The 20,759-nt window shown below is 39.6% G+C and overlaps 1 protein-coding gene across 3 annotated transcripts in view; it reads right to left on the bottom strand.

Annotated features, from left to right (window-relative positions):
* Positions 1-662: 662 nt before the first annotated feature.
* The window catches only part of fgf14 (fibroblast growth factor 14), a 103,488-nt gene continuing 83,391 nt past the window's right edge, over positions 663-20,759 (bottom strand). For all 3 annotated transcript variants that reach the window (XM_028590845.1, XM_028590849.1, XM_028590846.1), the window contains exons 4-5: positions 2,562-2,760; positions 663-813 (exon numbers count right to left, since the gene is read on the bottom strand). In XM_028590845.1, the coding sequence (XP_028446646.1) occupies positions 671-813; positions 2,562-2,760 (342 nt within the window). In that variant the 3' untranslated portion in view covers positions 663-670. The remainder of the gene's footprint in view (positions 814-2,561; positions 2,761-20,759) is intronic.

Genomic DNA, 20,759 nt, shown 5'->3' with positions numbered 1-20,759 from the left:
ACAAAGAGAAAAGTGTGGAAATAGAAAGAGAGGGAGAAGGGAACATACTCGTAAAAAATAGAGGACAACAGTCCAAATATTTAATCTATCTATACAGTCTCTATCCCAGAACATAGCTGGTGAACTGTGGTATAGAAAATAGATCTGAAGGTACACAGACTCTGCTGCAACAGGGCATTATAGAGAGGGGGGAGGGTTTCTTGAATGAACTGTCAGCAAGCAAAGTAGTGGTTGTGAAACGCATTATTCACATGAATTCTCACAGTTTCAGAGGAATCTCAAGGCATTCCATGATCAGAGGTCCTCTTCCCTCCTGTGCTGGAAATTCTCAGCCGCCTCAGAATCCATGTGCCCATGTTGAGACAACTGGAGAAAGGGAGGGTGCGGCGGAGAAAGAGAAAGAAGGAGCAAGAGAAGAGAGGAAGGGAGGTTCGCCTGGATCTGATCCACAGATGAAAGAGGGTTTGGAGTCTAGTCAGGAAAAGCCCTGTCTCCGTCACTTCCTCCTCCACACACACACACACACACGCACGCACGCACGCACGCACGCACGCACACACACGCACACACGCACACACACACACACACACACACACACACACACACACACACACACACACACACACACACACACACACACACACACACACAGGGCACTGGTCAGGTGTGGCTATGTGGTGGGCTTGTCAGGCTTGCTTACAGGTTTACCTCCGTTCATCACTGCTGGCTCACTTGTGCTTTTACTGGGAGGTACTGCTGCCTTGGGCACTGTCTCTCCAACATCATGCAACGATGGCTCTCTGTACATAGCAACTGGAAAAGCAGATAAGGAGAGAAAGCAGAGAGACAAGCGAAAAGCTGTTAGCAAGAACCTCTTTTCTGCACTTTCGACTTCAACTATTGAAGGAGCATCTATCGCTTAACAATACTTTTTCAAAGGTTGTTATACAGACAGCTATTCCTCAAAACCTTCAAAGAAGACACATTTTAGATGGAAAAAGTTTATAGATGGAAAAAAAAGCCTATGGGCTTAATGCTACCATCCTGACCTGCTTCTGTCTCCATCAGGGCTGATGCTGAATCTAAGCACTTGCTTTTCAACAAGACAGCAAAAAGTGTCTTATTATCCTCCACTTTACAGCCACTAGACTACAGCTGTCCTGACGGTACACTTCAACTTGATTCCATGTTTAAATGATGGGAAGCAATCAGGCTAGTAGCTGACGAGAGTGATGGTGGCATCTGCTGGACTATCAACATTTCATACTGCACTTACAGAGCTGTCCTGCCTCCTACACTGTATGCTCACAGTTGTAAAAAAAGCGAGTCAGCACATAAATACAAGAATATGTCAAACCATACCATTACTAAAGATATGATCATGCCTTATTGTATTGGGCATCTGTCTTGTTATGTAACAAGGGTAGTCATGCTCAATACATCCAGACTTATTTATGTCTCCACCTAAGGTTATGTTTCCTGCTGCAAAAAGACACCACTGGTTACAGTAACACGGCCTTTTGCAATTTTGACAGCTAAAAAACTCTTTTCACTAAAAACTGAAGAGAAATGTTGCCCCTAGAGTCTCGCTAAGTTTTTATACCGCTTATACTTTTTTATACCGCTTATACTTTTTTATACCGCTTATACTTTTTTATACCGCTTATACTTTTTTATACCGCTTATACTTTTTAAAGGGTCACCCAAAACTGAATTATTATAATGAATCATCCCTTATGGCAAGAGGAAACTGCCCGAGCAGATAGCTTTAGTTTTGTTTGCCTAAAGTATGAGAAATCCATATTGGAAAGTTCTGTTGCCACTTCAATATGATGGCTGTGTTCTGGAAGTTGTGCACTTAGCACAGCTTAGATCCGACCCTTTAAATGATAAAGCTGGTGATATTTCGAATTATTCTAAATGTCAACAAATGTCATGAAAAGACAATTACATGTTATTTCATCTCTCAATTCTTTCCAACTCAGCCCCAAGTTCATCTGTTCCTAATGATGAAAATATTTAAAAACAGATAATGAAAGTATATTTTGATTTTTTTTTTTAAGTAAATCTGTAATTCCCTAAAACAGCTGGGCACTGTAGTTTTTGGCAAATGATATTCAAACAGGGGAAATAATGCATTTGTCGGGGACTTTTTTCACTTGTGGATTAATACACATTTGGTGCAGTAGTCTAGTGAGCATTTAAAGCAGCAGTATAGTGTATGTGGGATTGATTAACTACAGTACCCTATTCATCTGAATGTCGTTTCTTGGAATTGTTAATAAAAAAAAGAAAAATATAGAAAATCACCACACCTATCCTGAAAATATACTTTTTTAATATATACTTTTTCATTTTAAATAAAACCAAAAACAAGCTCTAGCTATTTCATTTTAAATATAATATATATAATATATATATATATATATATATATATATATATATATATATATATATATATATATATATATATATATATATATATATATATATATATAACTAACCCTAACTGTTTTTAAATGTTATCTGAAGTCACTCGCTCTGAGTATTACAGTACGTACCTTCTAATGGCTTGGGCAGGAAGTGAGCAGCTGGTTTTGTTTTTTTCACTCTGTTCCCCTTCATGGCTTGACCGTCTTTATTTAGCCCTAGGAACCAAGCTCTCCCCGACTCCTGTTGTCTGTACAACATGGACGAGTAGATCACATAGTAGTTCTCAAACACCGACTCTTTGAACTTGCACTCCGCTGTGAAGAGTTCCTGCAGAGACAGACACAAGCACCAGACGGATTAGAAGAACTGGCCCTTTTAAACCAAAAACAATACATAGAAGATTTAATTTGAATATAACATGTGGAAGACATTCCAGTGGACTCAAATTAATGATTCATGGTTCATATTTTGTAAGAATGAAACAGATGTCAGATTTATAATTCATATTTGAACTTTTATGGAGGTCACCAGGACAAATGCCTCTTTTATTTCATGCTCACAATGTGTAGAATAATGTTATGGCAGACACAGAAACTGCCTCGCCAGGTAAAATGGACTTCATGCTTCCACCTATCGTGAAAAGGATTAGCGCCGCAGAGTCTATCTTGCTATAATCATGTCTCGAGCCGAGTCTAATGACCTGCTCTGATGAAATGCAACTCTCATTCCCTCCTTGGCGTTAACCTTGACATCAGATGTGAGAACACTCGTTTAGTCAATTAGCTCATGTTCCCTGCAGAAAGTATATATTGTTAGGCACTGACCCCAGCACCTCAGCATTGGAAATATCAGCACTTTGCCCCCCAGATGCCCCTGTTCCTGAAACATTTTTAATTGGTAAAAACACAAATGGGATCATCCCAAATACGATGTCTTCTATTAGCAATTTGTCTATGACTGCCTTCTGAACTTCAAATCATGATATAACTAATCAAGTGACTCCTCCATCCTTAACACCTCAATCTGGCAATGACGAATGAACACCAAAGCGCCACATCTCTCTCTGCTGTTGCCCATTCATCTCCAACCAGAAGGGTGATAAAAAGCGTTTCCACATTGTGCGCCCTGCCAGGCTAAAAATAAAGGCATTCAATGGGGTGTATTAATCAAAGCACACTCATCACAATGGAGAGTTTTATCACATCTGTTGTGAGCAGTTCACACAGAGCTGGGTCATAGAACTATTGACAGTAAACATATGTAAAAAAAAAAAAAAAAAAAAATCCTTTGATGCAGCTCGTGCTGCCATGGTTCTCAACGCCTTTAGGAAGATTCTCAAGGGACCCAAAATCAAGAATACTTAATTTTTTTTTGTGATAAATTAGCAACATTTAGATCATGTACGATGCTTTTGTTGTATGTAGTAAATTACTTCAGAGTCTCTGATGAAAAAGAAGAAAAAAAAAAAAACTTTTGTAGATTCTACAGCATATTTCTGTACCTTTCGATTCTGCGTCTGTGTGATGAATGTGTTGGAATGATATGGGTAAATGTGAAAGGTGATTATGCTCCAAATATGGCTGCAGTGTGTGTGTCGATGTCTTAAAACTGATATCCCTAAACTGACATGACTATACAGCCACACTAGCAGCTGTGTGAAGCTGCACAAGCACAGCGTTGCTTTGTGCCTAATTCTGACGTCAGCATGCTAACATGCTCACAATGACAATGTAAACATGCATATATTTAGCAGATACAGTATAATGTTTACTGTCTTCGCAGTCTTAATGCTGATGGGAATGTTATTTATTTTGCAGGTATTTGGTTATAAATCAAAGTAAACATTTTGACCTGATGATGGTGCGAGAGGAAAGGTAAGGGGATTACCAGGTCAATAGGATTCATCCTCTTGGCACCATCAAATCAATGAAAAAGTTGTGACATATTTCCATCTGGACCAAAGTGGTTGACCAACTGATAGACATTGTCATCAGTTGAGAAAAAAAAATCACTTTATTTAATTTCTCTATAATAGCTCTTATTAGACTAAATCTCCTGTACTGTAGTTGCACGGGATGTAATGCATGGGCTAAATGCTCAGTTTTGAACACAGGACACACCGTGCCATGATTATGGTGTAATTAGCCCTTTGGTGAATTATCCTGTCAGAGCTTATCCTCCAGACATTATTTAGCTGAAAGCAGAGCTGAGCAGGAAGGAGAAGAGACACACTTGGGACGAACCGTAATGATCCTGCAGAGCACCCGGCTGTATTTTAAGTGTCCTCTCTATCCTTGATTGAAGACTCGTGCGCAACAACAATAACAGCAACAGCATCAGCTGAGATGTCACTCACATTACAATTACTGCGAGAAACAGGCAAAACTGTCAGTGCAGGCACTGAGAGGTCAGAGTGGCGATCTGTTATGTGAGATATGTGTTTGGAAATCCTACATCTTGACTTTGGTCGGTCTCGCCAACAGATTACATTATCCACAATTAAACAATGTGCTGTCAATTAAGATCTGGACCCGAGGATATCATGTTTCTTTGTCATGGCTGTTTATATGTCCTCGGAGCTGCTCGGGAACACAAAATAATTTTCAGTGTAAACTGACAATAAAGTTGTATCATGCAAGAGAATAAACTTCAGACTATTCTAGTGGCAAGTGTAGGGATTAGGATCAAAACTACAGTATTAATGTTGCCTCTGTAGTGGACCACAATAGCTGAGAAGAGCAATATGCAGGCATGCAGCAGACTGAAGCGATAAAAACTGAGCCTAAAACCCTGAGCATGAAGCTGTCTGGTATGTTTTATATCATATAAATAAAATGGTCCCTCTGGACGATGCACAGACTCAACCCCATCGTTATTCATTTTATCGTTCACATTAAGATTTATTGTATGTCAGCAGCGAGCAGCCGTTTATCAAACTGCTTATTATGTCTAAGTTGTCAGAAAGGGAGGTCTGTGTCCTGTCTGCACAGAATAGGATATTTTACTATGTATACAGCAAATACAACTTAATATGTCCCAAATAATATAAGATTTAAAAAAAAAAAAAAAAAAAAAAAACTTGTTTGGGGGATTTCTAGCCAACAACACAGAACAAATGTCTTCATTGCACTGCTTCATTTGTTAAACCTAACCTCTGTTCTCTGAAAGAATGTTTAAACACGCTCTTGTCATGCTGAAGCAAACTCTGTTGCTGAGCCGATTAGAAGGCAAACAGTTTTACCTTCATGGTTCCCTGGGTTGCCTCAATGAGGTAATTAATTATACTTTTTCTTCATCAGGTAAGCGGCACCAGGTTGGTTGGCTGCTGTAATTAGACACATCATTTTGATGCCGGTCCAGGTATGGCCCAGCACTGATTACTTATACGGCACATACAAAACAGCCTCGAGTCAAACTAATCATACAAGCTGGTGCCGAGGCCATAATTGTGGCTAATCAAAACGCCTTCACATATATAAACTGGGTAATTGTTTACGGAGGCAGAGCAAGTGGAGGTGGTTTGTTTGTGGAATGTTGCTTGATGTCAGTCACTTTAATCAGTTTGATTTGACTATCAGAGCAGCGAAGGCAGCTCACTTCAGACGCATTGTTCGTTGATTGCATTTTAAGTGTGTCAAATGTCAATGACAAGACGAATGCTTTAATCACATTCTTCCTTCATCTTGTCAAAAAACAACAAAGATTCTTTCCTTCAGTCATTCTTCCTCATTTGGGATCAACAATGCTTCACTAATATGTCAGACATTGTTAGCAACTTAACTAGTTTGCCATAACAACCTAATAAGGATATGTCAATGTCAACTGGGCATCCCCTTTGTATTCCATACATACAAATAAGAGAGAGTTGCTTGCCTTATAATTCTACCCAACATCAAACTAATATTTAGGAAATATGTGGGTGACATTGAAGGAGAAAAAGGAGAGTAAGAATCGGACACAGCGCACCATTTCACACCAGTGGCAAATCAAATCTTTTTTTTTTCCCACCCAATCTCCCTGTCTGGCACTCCACATCAGTAGCTCCCTGCTCAGAAAGGGAAGGCCATAATTGACCTTGGCCACAGACAGCGTGAGGGCCAAAACTGCTCAGCCCCACATAATCAGCCCCAGTCACCAAGTCAAAAAGACAGCGACAAAAATAAAGGAGAGATAAACAATCACTAGAAGGTGCGGCAAAATAAGGTAGAAATTGACAAGGAGAGAGAAAGTAGTGTGTTTGAGGTGAAGGGGCAGGTCTTGGGAGGAATACAGTTTCTACAGAAAAATAACATAAAAGCGGCAAATGGATAGAAACAGATGAAGAGAGTGGGAGTTTTTGAAATAAAAAGAGTGAATAGGCTTTACAACACAAGAGAGCAGAGAGAGTCACTCTGAAACAAACATCTTTTGGAGAAAAAAAAAAAAATCACAAAATGGGTCGTGTTTGCCGAGCATGACTGCCTAAAAGTAGGTGAGAGGAGGCTCGTATAGGGAGGGGGACGCACATTAACATGCAGAGTGACTGCTCACTACCCCACTGTGAAAAAGCAAGAAATTGTTTATTAATGCTGCCAGCATAAAACCTATTAATCCGTGGAAAAAGGTCAACCTCCAGAAAGCTAAGCTGCATCCACAATGCTAAGCCGCTCTCATATGTATAAGAGTCACGTCGCCAGTGTGTGCAGACAATGGGGAATTCAGCAGACCTGTCTGATTATCAAACCCAGAGGAGGAAGAGGAGACAGCGACCAGATGAGGAGAGTCACCGGTAAACAGCTGGATGATTTGTGTGCACAGACGATGTACAGTCTCAGTTTTCCTTTTTTTTCTATACCTTGAATGATCTGAATACATATGACGTGACTGGAAGCATAGGTGCTGATATGACAGCCAGATTATAACATAAAAATTAAAAATAACTTTCACTCATGTTTAAAGGTACATGACGATGACTTGAAGGTTAATCAAAAATGTAATCAAAGGCCATATTCAGTATTCAACAGTGATGGTATGTTTTTATGAAAAACACTAGACTTTCGACAGACTGCAGATTTGTATGAAAGAAAGAAAGAAAGTCAAAGTATGATCAAGGAGGCTTCCTGGAGCCTCAAAGTCAAAGGAATATTCCTTGACTTTGCCTTCAGATACTTGGATCTGCAGACAGCATAAATGTATGTTTTGCAACACTAACTCAAATGTTGTATCACATGAGCTGTAACAAATTATTAGCTACAAGCGACGAAGGCATCTGTAATTCATAGTTACCATTTTCGTTTCATGAATGACATTTTTAAATTATGATTATGACTGATTTTAAACAAAAACTTAAAGCCATAGTGTGCAACTATTTAATTAACGTCCATTACATTCAAACCAATGCCAAATGAGTTGATAATTCAGCTCCACACAACTCTCTCTGTATTTCTCAGTGTGGATGTGTAAATGGTGTAGTCCGGCAACATTCACGTGCAGAAGCTTGAGTGATGGGTTTTACGTCACCACTGAGAAAGGACAACAGCGTTCAGCTTTATGATTAGTTTACCTCTTCTCAGGAGTCTGTCATGTTTATTTAATCCTCCGTGTCCTCCTTGATTTGATGGTATAAACCAGTGGTTCCCAACCTTTTTTCCTTGGCGCGCCTACTCATGTCTAAGAAAAGCTGAGCCCCCCTGCCACACCCCCGAAACCGAAGTTGAGGTAACTCTCGAGATAGAGCCTTACTTTCTTTTTTGATACAGAGCAGTTATCAGGACTTTGACGTTTCTCCGCCCTGTTTCATTCATAAAATAGTGATCCCGTGGCGGCAGGAGAGATGAGGATGCTAGCAGCTGACCTGATGACAGCAAGGGTCCCAGGTTAAGAGGTCCCGGAGGTTTGGCCTACTAAGTAGACTGCCTACAATTTTAAGCGAGAACAAAAATATATAGTTTTCCTACAGACTTTTGTAAACATTATATATTCTAGTGTATTATCATAATTTGTTTAACATGTGCAAATATTTTTTTTTTACCTCAACCTCAAACCAGATAAAGACTTGCCCCCCCCTGTGATCTTTGCCGCCCCTCTAAGGGGTCCCCGGACCCCAGGTCGGGAACCATTGATATAAACTACTAGCACCTGTGTAGAGGAGGGGTGGGGGTGGTGCGCGATCACCAAAGGCTTGCGTGTTGTCACTGCGCCGACAGTGTTGTTGTCATTACTCAGAATTTCTCATGGGGGCGACAGAAACTACGCACTATAGCTTTAATTAATTAATTAATTAATCAAATGAATTGTTTTGTGGTTAGTGCTGACAGGTCAGACAGTGGTATTACAACAGAACCGTGTCAGCCATAATAATGATTATTATAGTATATTAATATGAAAACTAAAAACATAGCCAATAACTCTAATGTATTCTTTTTTTTATCTTGCTATTAAATGCTATTAAAGTTTCGACCTGTATTTCTTTAAAGTATTTTGCATCATGTTATCTGCAGACAGATGTAGTGAACGCATCCCCCTCTGCACTCAGTCTACTTAGATAGTGGTAATGAAAAAAACTTTAATTTCTGCAGCCATAAAAAAGTAAGCCAGCAGACTGCACTTCAAAGCCTCACTGCCAATTTACTGGGTGAAATATGAATGTTTAATGTATTCCTATTAGACCGTTTGCATACAGTCACCTTAACATGCTGATGTTGCAAGAGAGCAAAAATATATGTTTTACTGAAATGGTGACAAAAAAGCACTAACACCTTGAAGGTATTTGACCACCAGAAGTACTTAAGTGTTCAATAAAGTTTCCCTGAAGGCACAGACCCTTTAACACTGGCCTACTACAGCTCCTGTTGCACATTTCACTTACACACACACACACACACACACACACACACACACACACACACACACACACACACACACACACACACACACACACACACACACACACACACACACACACACACACACACACACACACACACACACACACACACACACTCACACACTCACACAGAAGTGTTGCTAATCTCAGTGGGAGATAAACCTGTGGCATGCAAAGTCCAATAAAGATTTTGGTCACGATCTGGGTTTTAAAAAAATCCTAAGGGTGTCTTGGTGTGTAGCTCTCTGTGAGCCAAATACGAAACTCTACACATGTTTAAAACTGAATTCAATAAAAAGTTAAAGGACAACTTAAAGCTTTAGTGCGTAACTTTTTTATATTAATGAACATCAGAAATCGGTGTCGCCTGGCACAGAAACTCAAATGATGATAATTACCTCTTCTGAAGAGTCCATCATGTTTTTTTTAATCCTCCATGTCCTCCTTGGCTACAAGCAACTGCGTGTGGATGCAATGACAGATTGTTGTCATTACTTAGAATTCCTCATGGGGGAGACAGAAACTACACACTATAGTTTTCTTCAAATGTTCCACATGCGTGTGTGTTCCTTTAAGAACTGTAGGACCTTTGCACCATGGGACTTAGTTAGTATGTTGAATGTGAGCAGCAAGGGGGTAAGCTTCGCTTCAGAACTCGAACCTCCTGTGGCGCCATTTTGATGCTACAAAGGGATCACCTCCCGTTAGCATTCCACTGACTAGCATTCATTTTGACGTCACTTTGACAGCGAATAACTTTACATCTGAAGCGTTTAAAGACTCTATTTGTCCATTGTTTATTTCTAAAGAAACACGACAGTGTATAAAAGGCTCCATTACCTTATATCTCACGTTATGACTCCGTAGCGGACGTGTTTGTAAAAACAACGATTGTGTCATAACCAAGCAACTTACTGTCACATAGTAGAGGAATTACCATATAGTACAGGAGAAGCTCGCAGGCAGTTTCGACTTACATGAGCTGTTTAGGTTTAATTACTAATGTTAACTAGCATTTTAGTTAGCAATAATTAGCCTGTGCCTATGTTATCTCCTAATATATACCTACGCTCTCCGTCTCTGCAAGATTCGGAATGATTGAGATTTCTCTTGGCACAGCTACCAGAAGACTTATAACTTTCAGACAGGTTGCTCACGTCACATTTACGTCGTCTCTCTCAGTTGGAGGCTGCGCAGTAACGCTCACCGGAAAGGTGCTTCTAATATCCTTCACTGGTCTCCGTCCAGAGCAATGGGATCTGTTGGTCCATTATATACTGTCTATGGTGAGCAGGACAGCCTCACGTGTTATCATCTCTCCATACTATCCGCTTCAATCTTCGACATTCCATGCCTTTGGTAGCATTCTCGGTATGTGAAACAGATGCTGACATGGTGTCCTGATATCTTTGTTAATTATTGTCAGAAAGTTTGATGTGCAATATGGATATTTTTGATGCTGATTGATAGCTCATATAAGAGTGAGAGTATGCTTCAGTAAGCTAGTTTGCCACTATTATCTTGGGTTGTGCTACATGTAAGTATATTTTAGTTTATTTAGATAAACAATATAGGTTATACTATGTACACTGTATAACAACATTACGTATTTCCTTTATTTCAGCTTACATGTTAGATAATGTATATACTACTGCATTACTGTGTCATGTAGTTATATTGTTTTTACAATTATCATTGTATAATGTTTGTGACTCATCAATACTGTATGTAAGTAACTGGTCATTGTGTTTCATTTCCCAGTTTCACCCTTTCTAAGTCAAATAAACTGAGTTACGATGATCCTAGTCACCAGTGCTTGATGGTGGAAGGTGTTTAGCTTCTGGTCAGATTGCACAGGGTTACGTGTATGCAGGAAAAGACACATTTCATGGTATAATTAGAATAACAGAATTGCAGAGATTACCTGGAAACTACCAGAAGCATTTCCAGGTAATGTCTTCACCTCTGTTATTCTATTATTACCATGTAATAAAATAGAAACAGGTAGTTTTGCATTTTTCACCACTGATTCATGGTTGTTACACAGAAACTACCAGAAGCATGTCCAGGAAATCTCTGCACCTTTGGATGATTTGTTTAATCTAATATTACCATGTAATAAAATAGAAACAGGCAGTTTTGCATGTTCCACCACTGATTCATGGTTGTTACACATAAACTACCAGAAGCATTTCCAGGTAATCTCTGCACCTCTGTTATTCCAATATTACCATGTAATAAAATAGAAATAGGCAGTTTTGCATGTTGCACCACTGATTTATGGTTGTTACACATAAACTACCAGAATCATTTCCAGGTAATCTCTCCACCTCGGTTATTCTAATATTACCTTGTAATACAATAGAAACAGGCAGTTTAGCATTTTGCAGCACTGATTAATGGTTATTACACAGAAACAGTCAGAGAGCTTGGCAAACTCCTCTTTTAGCTCAGCTTCAACCACGGTGTCTGTCCCTTTGATGAGGGAATTAGCCTTTCCGGTGAAGTTGCTTTTTGCAGTGGTCCTCTCTCTCAACAGCTGCTTAACTGTCTTTTGTAGAACACCTTCCGCCAAAATTAAACAAACCCAAACAACTTAAATTGGCACTGAATACTTGTCTTAACAACTACCAGATGTGTTTCCAGGTAAGAAGTCACAAGATTAAACATATAATTTGTAAAGTATTACCTTGAAACAAAAGCAAAATGTTTGGAACATAAAGGGTGGATGAATTTCAGCATTATAATATGGTAATTACCAATTTTAAATTCCAAGAACTTTTATCTAATTTGGAAGGTATTACGCCGATAGTAGCCTATAATACTGTGAAAACATCAACATATATTACCCCATTATTACCATGTTATTACAATATTAATACAACTATATTACCATAACCCAGATATACATATGGTTATTATCAAACCCTTTCCTACTTATTACATTGGTAATTGCATGTTATTACACCTGTTACCTTCTTATCACCTTATTACCCAAGTATTACATCTTATTACTGTGATGTATTACCTAGTTATTACTTTGGTAATTACATGTTATTACCTATATATTACATCGTTATTATCACAGTTACCCCACTATTACCATCTTATTACCAAGCTGTAATTTGAAGTGCTACCCCCAAAATAAATGTAATGATTATGCAGTGCATAATGAAAACTGCACTTCAGGCACAAGCAATTTAGTTTGAATAGTAAGAAAATAATTCACAAAGCTAAAGATTTATGTCTTATGAGATCTGACTAAACACCAAATTCTCCAAACAACTGTCTTCGCAGTGAAGACTGTTTCTGGTAACCATCAAGTGAAATATGTGTCAAAATGTTGAAATTCTTTTCTGTTTTCTCAACTGGAATCTTGGAATTATGCATTTATTTATTATTTGTTTGATAAGTTATGTTTTGAAGCTGCAATGAAAAACAGTAAACAAGCAGCAGCCTAAAATAGTTGTAAACAGAACATGATACTCAAACCCCAGGATCATTGGGGTCAAAATAAACAGAGAGAGCCACGGCGGAAAAGTGGCAAACTTCATAAGCCTTTAGAAAAAATCATTGAAGAACAAAATAAAGTCTGAAAGAGAAAAGAAATGTGTTGCTCATACTAAATAAAAACACACAACACTATAAGAGAGCCTGTTGGTGAGCAAACACAAACACAAAGCACAACCACCCATGCCTAGATCAATGGGGTACCTTTAGCGTGTGTGTGTGTGTGTGTGTGTGTGTGTGTGTGTGTGTGTGTGTGTGTGTGTGTGTGTGTGTGTGTGTGTGTGTGTGTGTGTGTGTCCACTCTGCTGCTGTTGATCCGTAAATTGATGCCAGATTGGTGTCAAGGCAGCCAGATTTTGCTAGATTGGCTCGTCATTTCTTGTCAAGGAAGCCAGCAGTCAGCACTGTGCAACAAGCTGACATATAGCAGACATGTGTCGCACACGCACGCGCACACACACACACACACACACACACACACACACACACACACACACACACAAACACACACACACACACACACAGACACAGTCCAAGTACACACAAGATATGGAGCAGTTTCTTCTCTCTGTGTGTTTGTGTCTCTGCTCTGTTTGTGTTGATTACACCCTCAGGAACAGTGTCCCAGTTTTTTTGAAAGAGGAAGTGCATGTCTTCTCGTTGCAGATTCACTTGGCGGTGACTCTCTCCCTCTCTTGTTACTTTGCAATTAAACATCTTCCTCATCTCAGCTCTCTAAACTCTACTAAACATTAATTTATATATGACTAGATTGCAGCGTGTGAGGAGAAAGTGTTGATTTTAACATTCAATGTGTTGGTCTTCTCACTCATGTTAGTAATGGTGTTTTTAGTGGCAGTGGCGGGATTGCTGCTGTTTTTGTTTTTAGTCAAGCTTCTGGGGCTACTTTCATTTTTGTTACTGTTGTTGGTAATAGAGAAATTCAGGCCGCTCTCTGTTTTATTACAGCCAAGGGGTTCAACTACCCTACCAAGAGTTGTAAAAAAACTTTACTAAGCTAATCTCTTTGCTGAGACTAAAAGGATAAAGCTTGCACTATTCTATGTATTTCTTATCCAATCCAATCCAATCCAATTTTATTTATATAGCCCATTTCACAGATAAACAAATCAACAAAGCGCTTCACAAGGTACATACAAACAAATATGGGGTAAAGAAAATACAGCATGACATGAGGAGAGACGAGGAGAAAAAGGCAACTCCCATACTATGCCCCCACTAGGAGCACAGTGTGGGAACAGGAAAAAAAACACCTCAGCAACATAATATAAGCACATAATCAGTACAACGGCAAACAAGACACGCAATGGGGAGGGGGGGTGTTGGGTGCATGGGGATTGGGGTGTTGGGGTTTAGGTAGTCCAGCACAGGCAAGCAGACATCTTGTCCTGCAGCCAAACAAAGGCGCTGGTCCCAGACCTGCCCGCCTGACTGGGGGTTGAAGCGGTGAAGGCGCTGGATAGGGGGGTGGGGGGTGGTTGCATATCTGTATATATGTAAGAGTTTGTGTATGTGGGCCTGAGTAGTCAAGCTACGTCTGGCCCCCGTAATCTGGTTTTCTCAGTCCGCACGATTGTCATTGCGATACACAGCCGGTTGCCATGGAGTCAGCACCCATGAAAAGACCAAAACCAACAATGAATTGATTCAACTGTGTATTCAAAGGGTTATAATTGGCCCATGCTTGTAAATATTACCCATCATCTTATCACAGGCTGATGGGCCAGGGGTGTCCTGCTCTCTTGAACAATGAAATCATTTTACATAGTTGTCTATACAGTGAAGCACTTTGTAACTGTGTGTTTTAAAAAGTGCATTATACATGAAATTATTAATTGGGATTCAGCATACTCTACCTGTTGTGTTCTATAGGCATGAGCTGAACTGTACTTGCAACAGAATTTTAGCAATGAAACTACAAATAATTCCCTCATCTGGCTGAAGGATAAATCACACCCCTGCATTTTATTTGCCATTTCGTTTTTTTGTGACAATTTTGTGGCTCTGACACCTGACACTAAGTGGGTGAAAAGGCACAGCAGATGTTATATTTATAATGTAATTTTGGTACCAGTTTTGACATGAAATTGTGCCTGAGCACCACAGCTTACCACAAATACAAGCACAAAAGTTTGACAGGGGACTTGGAACATGGCAAGAATTTTAACGTCAGAGTTGTTGTTGAGAATTGTCACTGGGGACCAAAACATTTAACAGTACTTTTGTTTTTTGAACATACACATTTCCAATAAAACCTGTTATGTGCTGTATGTTGATTTCTTCCCCTTTTATAAAATAAATACATCAATTTGTGCCATCTAATGCATGTCTAAACACACACTAAAATAACATTTTTGATACAATTGTACAATAAAAGTCTACAATGTGTAAGAAATTGGTGATTTGTTCCAACAATGTTATCCGCCGCTGCTTTTAGGATGTGTGAGGGTCTTTCCTATTAGGCGATTGTATTGTAGCTCTCACATGGCAGAAAGAATTGTATTTCCTCTGCAGAATCTTATTTTGTTTGTTTTGTCAAAGTGTTTGGTCAGGGCACCCTGGTGGTCAAGGGGTTAGAGCAAGTTTTAGGAATTTTCTTATTGATTTTCATATCATACAGAAATGAATGGCTGCATGGAATTGTAGAAAAAAAATCATCCAAAAAATTCTAAATATGTACCGCGAGCATTAAGTATAGGTAGCAAAAAATAAATTATAACTGAATTGTAATTCTGTTGCTAAAACAAATGTACTGGTATGATTCTTTAATGCAAAAAGCCAACAACCATCCACAGGATAATCACAATAATATATTTCCCCTTGTAAACAGGATTTGTATTGGTTGCCACACCCACGTGCACTTATGCGCAGATTTAATACGGCAAGTTTATACATTAATCAAGCCCAACAGATTACCGTTTCCTGTGTTTCTGAGAAGCATGTAAGAGGTCGTCATGGATGGTAATATTATGAAATAGTTACAATGAGGTTATAATTTATTGGCAGTCGTTGGCAGTGCAAGTGACAGCATTACATAAGTACACATATCTATTACTGCTGGCATTATAAACATTTAACCAGGTTATATCACAACACGTGTGTGATGACGGTTGTGCATTAAAGCTCCATTGTATAATTTTTTGAGTTGATTCTTACCACAAACCCTTTTGTTCTTTCACAAATATGTGCTCATTCATGTGTAATTACTTCCACCAACTAATCAAAGTATTCTCGTAAGCGTAGAATCTGCCATTCAGAATCAATCAGAATACATACGAGCGAGTCGCTCGAATGACGGCCGCCATGTTGCGCCTCCATCTTTAAAATACATTAGCCAAAAAGGGACATACCTCCACCTTTCGCGCTTTTCACTCAGTAGCACTGACTGTGAAGAATGCCACGGAGGGAGGGGGAGAAGATGACTCACGACTGCCGGCAGATTTGAAAGCCTGTTGAAGATGGAGGATCACGCCTATTCTCGAGGACATGTAACAAAGTCGCCAAGGAAGTTAAAAAGAGAATTAAAACGGCAACGCGACAGGCAAAGCAACAAGACCAAAGTTAATACTGGAGTGGCTTTTCCAAGATGGAAAGAGCTCATAAGGAGCAAGGATTTTTTTGAAGTTGAAGTTGCCTGCTTTCTTCTCGACAGGTAATTGTGCCTATTTGTGTAAATTCAAAGTTTTCTAGTTGCTACTTGCTTGGCTAATTATAGCATGGTTGTGCATAACGCTAGAACGACGTCTATGATACTTTTCCTCGCATCAATGATGAAAAAGGATTGTCTACCTTGTAACAGAAACGTAATCATGTGTCGTGATTTCCCTGTCAGACAACTCGCGTCATGTGCAGGTGTAACACAGACTAGCTACAGCTAGAACAGCTGCGTGTAAACGATGGAGATACTAAGAGCTAATTTCGGTTTCATTGACATTGTTCATACTGCTCAGAGAAATATATTAAAAACACAAACCTCCGTTGCTTCTCTCCTACACTGTAAACATTGCCTTACACTATTAATCTCGTACAATACACAGAATAACAATAGCACTGATAATTTACTAACATTAGCTTGCATATATTTGGGAACCTGATAGCTGATGTTAGCAATGAAATGGTACCAAAATAACGTAAAACTATTATTACACTGGAAGGAACACTCACGGACGAAGTCGTACTTCTTGGAATAATACGGCCACTGTGAATGGGAGGGGCTAGAAAGTAATATTCAGTTGGTTGTCATATAAAAATGCACCGCTAGATGGGAGAAATTCTTGCACAATGTAGCTTTAAGCCAGATGTTGGAAGACCTGAACAGCTGGATCTAAAAAGCTAGACTGCTGTGATTTCTTTAAAGTGCCTGGTTTAATATGAAATAGGATTGAGGGATTTGGTTATAGAGTCCTGCTTTCCCTTTGGTATTTATTTGAAGTTTGACTGTAGAGGGGCCATTTCACAGTGTCAATCCCTCCTGACAAGCAGCCAGAGCACTCAGCCTGAGTCTCTGCGCATGACGGAAAGACAGCAGAGGATTCCCTGACAGTCTTGTTTCTCTCTGGATGAATCGGTCATGGCTACAGCTGTAAGGCTGAGTGATTCAACCAGTCAGCCAGAAAGGAACCACTGAACCAACCGGCCTGCCCATCAGCTGCCATATTTGATTTGGGGAAAACTGTACTGACTGTAGTCAATACTTCACCTGCAGATAATCAAAATCCAGCTGTACTATCTGAAGCTCTTGTGCATTAATCAAACACAAATGGACCAAACACAATTTGTGTGGGAAGAATGATAATCACTGCCTTTTTGCAATATCATCTCAGGGCAAAAGAAAAAAAAAGTGCTATATTGACAATTTTTAATCACTTTTTCATTGAAATATTGCACAATGAAATTCCTAAAGGTTCACTGATAGTCTTTAAAAGCAGCACTGTCTCCATTTCTTCACATATCATATCTCACAGAATTCTGTGAAATGAACACGGCCCCTTAACTCAAAATCTGTGTCAGTTTCACGGAATCGCTGAAAATTCCGTGATGGGCCCACGGAAGAAATCCGTGAAATGAACATGGCCCCTTAAGTTAAGGAAAAGGTTGTGGGTGGGCAGGACAACAACGGGTTGCGTATAGGAAAAGAAGAACGGGACGGCCGTATACAGTGGACGGGTTGGGTTTAGGAAAAGAAGAACGGGACGGTTAGGGTTAGGAATCGTGACACGCGGGACACGATCCCCGGTCTCCTGGGTGAAAGTCCCGTTGTTTGACCCATCCACCACCCCAACCAACCTCCCTACGTGGATTTTCGGGCTTTCATACTACTCGCTAGCATTGTCGCTCTTAATGCTACGTCATCTTCTCATTGACTTTACTTTGGATTGTTTTCCATGGTGGCCACACGAAATTTTCACACATTCCGTGCCACCACCACGTAAAGCAGTGTTAATAGTTCGTGATCATTTCACGGAATTCTGTGAGACCAGGCTGCCATTTTTATACAGTACAGAATTTTAATCAATTTGTTGTGACTGACTGTTATTAAACATCAACTTTGACTCAATTTCAAGAAAGGTCCAGCTGGTTCAAAATGCTGTAAGGACAGATACATTTCTCCATACAGTATATCTCCATTTAGGCCCCATGCATTGGCTCTTATAGAGCTGATTTAAAAAATAAATATTTTTAACAAACAAACAAACAAATATTCTTGCTGATTGGTATCCCCGCACCCACCTGGGCAACACCGGCAAAGGAGAGAATTCCGCCCAGATCCAGGAGCCTGGTGCCACATTCTGTGCCAGTATTTCATAGTCCTTATAATGTTAATGTTTGTTTGTGGTGGTCTGGGATAATAAATAAGCAGATTTGTAGAAGACTTTACCTGACATATGTTACTTAATACAACAGGAAAAGGTTTGAAGCAGCCGCTTTTGTTTTTTCTGAGAGCCATACAAGTCTGTTAGCTTTCGTTTCCTGTGTGCATGTCAATGTTTCCTAGGACAGCAAGCTTTCTAGTGGAAGAGTGTGCGTGGGTGTATCACACAATAATGACTTCTGACTTGCTGGCCTCCACAGTGTGGTGTAAGTACTGTAACCAAAAGATCTACAGTTCAAACATTTACATGTACGGGTCAGAGCTATTCAACAATACGGTATAATTAGCATTTCATTTAGAATATATACAGTGCAGTATAAAATTCTCTCACTTTTTATTTACATTATGAACCATCCAGACCTCTCAGGTGGTCTGGGACAGTTCTGCTTTCTGTCCCAAGAGTCAGAACTAAAGATTGAGAAACAGCATTCAGTTTTTATGCACCACTTATCTGGAACAAACTCACAGAAAGCTGCAGGTCCGCTGCAACTCTGTTCTTTTGAATCAAGGCTTGATGCTGCCCATTTTTTTAAAGTAATTGTTCATTTCTTACACTGCACTGTAACTTTTATTTTTTCTATTTCATATCTGTCTAATTCTATTTTAGCTGTTTTTATATTGTTAATTGTTTTTTATTGCTCTTTAATGTTTTATGTAAAGCACTTTGAATTGCCTAATAAAGCTAGCCTGGTCCTACCAGACTCTTGTACATTTCATTAGTACAGAGAGTCTGGCCACTCATTGACAAGTGTTAACTTCCTTGAAGGCGGGTACTGTTGAAATTTAAAACTATTGGATTTGCCCAGAGCCACTCTGGATTTGCCATAACCAATCGCTAACGTTTGGTCGTGACATATGTCATGCGCATGTGCAACAAGAGGGGAGACCGACAACTATCGGCTTATATTTAGCATTAGCATCGCTAGTGTTAGCCTTAGCCAACTCCTTTACCACTAACGGAGCGAGCTGGAAAATCTAACTTGTTGGTGGCCACAACATCATGGCCACCAACACATCTCAGCAAATATTGTTCTTGCTCGGGCTTTAACTTCTGGATATTCGGCAGCGTTGCCACAACGGAAGGAATGGCTTCGCTCGCATCTTTCTAGTGCACGTCCTCAATGTCATCGTTCTCAGCCACTCGCTCTGTTCGCTGATTGGACCACCAAATATTTGGCCAGAAAAAAACCAAGAATATACCGCAAACTACTGAAGGAAAATGAAAATTGAGCGGAAGTACGTAGGAGGGCGGAGCCAGGCTATAATAAAGCTGCCTTGCCTTAAGTTATTGTTTACATAATATTATAATAATTCACCAACACACGTGCACCCAAACACACCTGTTCGTGAACATGTAGTTTCTAGTGCTTCTGCACAAGCTGTTGTGTTGCCTGCCTCACAGTGGGGCGAGGATTAACTCAGATTTAAGAGAAAGAATTTTCATGATTTACAGCCGTTCTGTAAGTGCTCTCACTGTATTGATATTCCCAACTCCAGGGGTGATGCTTGATAAAAGTTACTTTCATTTCATGGGGCGAAATACAAAAGGACAAAGGACCCTTGTGGAGGAAAAGAGAGGACTGTAGCTATTACAGGCCATTGAGGACTTTTTAGTTGCAGCAAAAGAACCGCCATCCACACACACACACACACACACACACACACACACACACACACACACACTCTTTGATCCAGCTACAGAGAACACCTTGAACAAGACTTGAATCTGACACAAATGTCTTTCTAGGGTTTGAACTATGATAAAATAGCCATAACCCTCCAGAATTTCTCTATATCACTCTTTTCTTGACACTAACAAGGAAATCTAATCTACGTATATTCATTGTGACTTTCCTAAGCAATGCAAGACGTAAATATTTCACACAGGTTCTTTAGACTCAGCCACTGAAAATTTGATGGTGACTCTATGCTGCTCAACACCACATCTGTCACAATGGAGGCAGCATCATTCGTGTATGAGATTTTAATTGTAAAAATACTTGGATTTTTCAAAAGGAGCAGCTTTGTTTAATTGATTTTATGTTCCCAGACATCCAA

The sequence above is a fragment of the Perca flavescens genome, chromosome 11 (genome assembly GCF_004354835.1).
Source record: "Perca flavescens isolate YP-PL-M2 chromosome 11, PFLA_1.0, whole genome shotgun sequence".
Classification (NCBI taxonomy): domain Eukaryota; kingdom Metazoa; phylum Chordata; class Actinopteri; order Perciformes; family Percidae; genus Perca; species Perca flavescens.
This window is presented reverse-complemented; position numbering and strand designations above follow the sequence as displayed.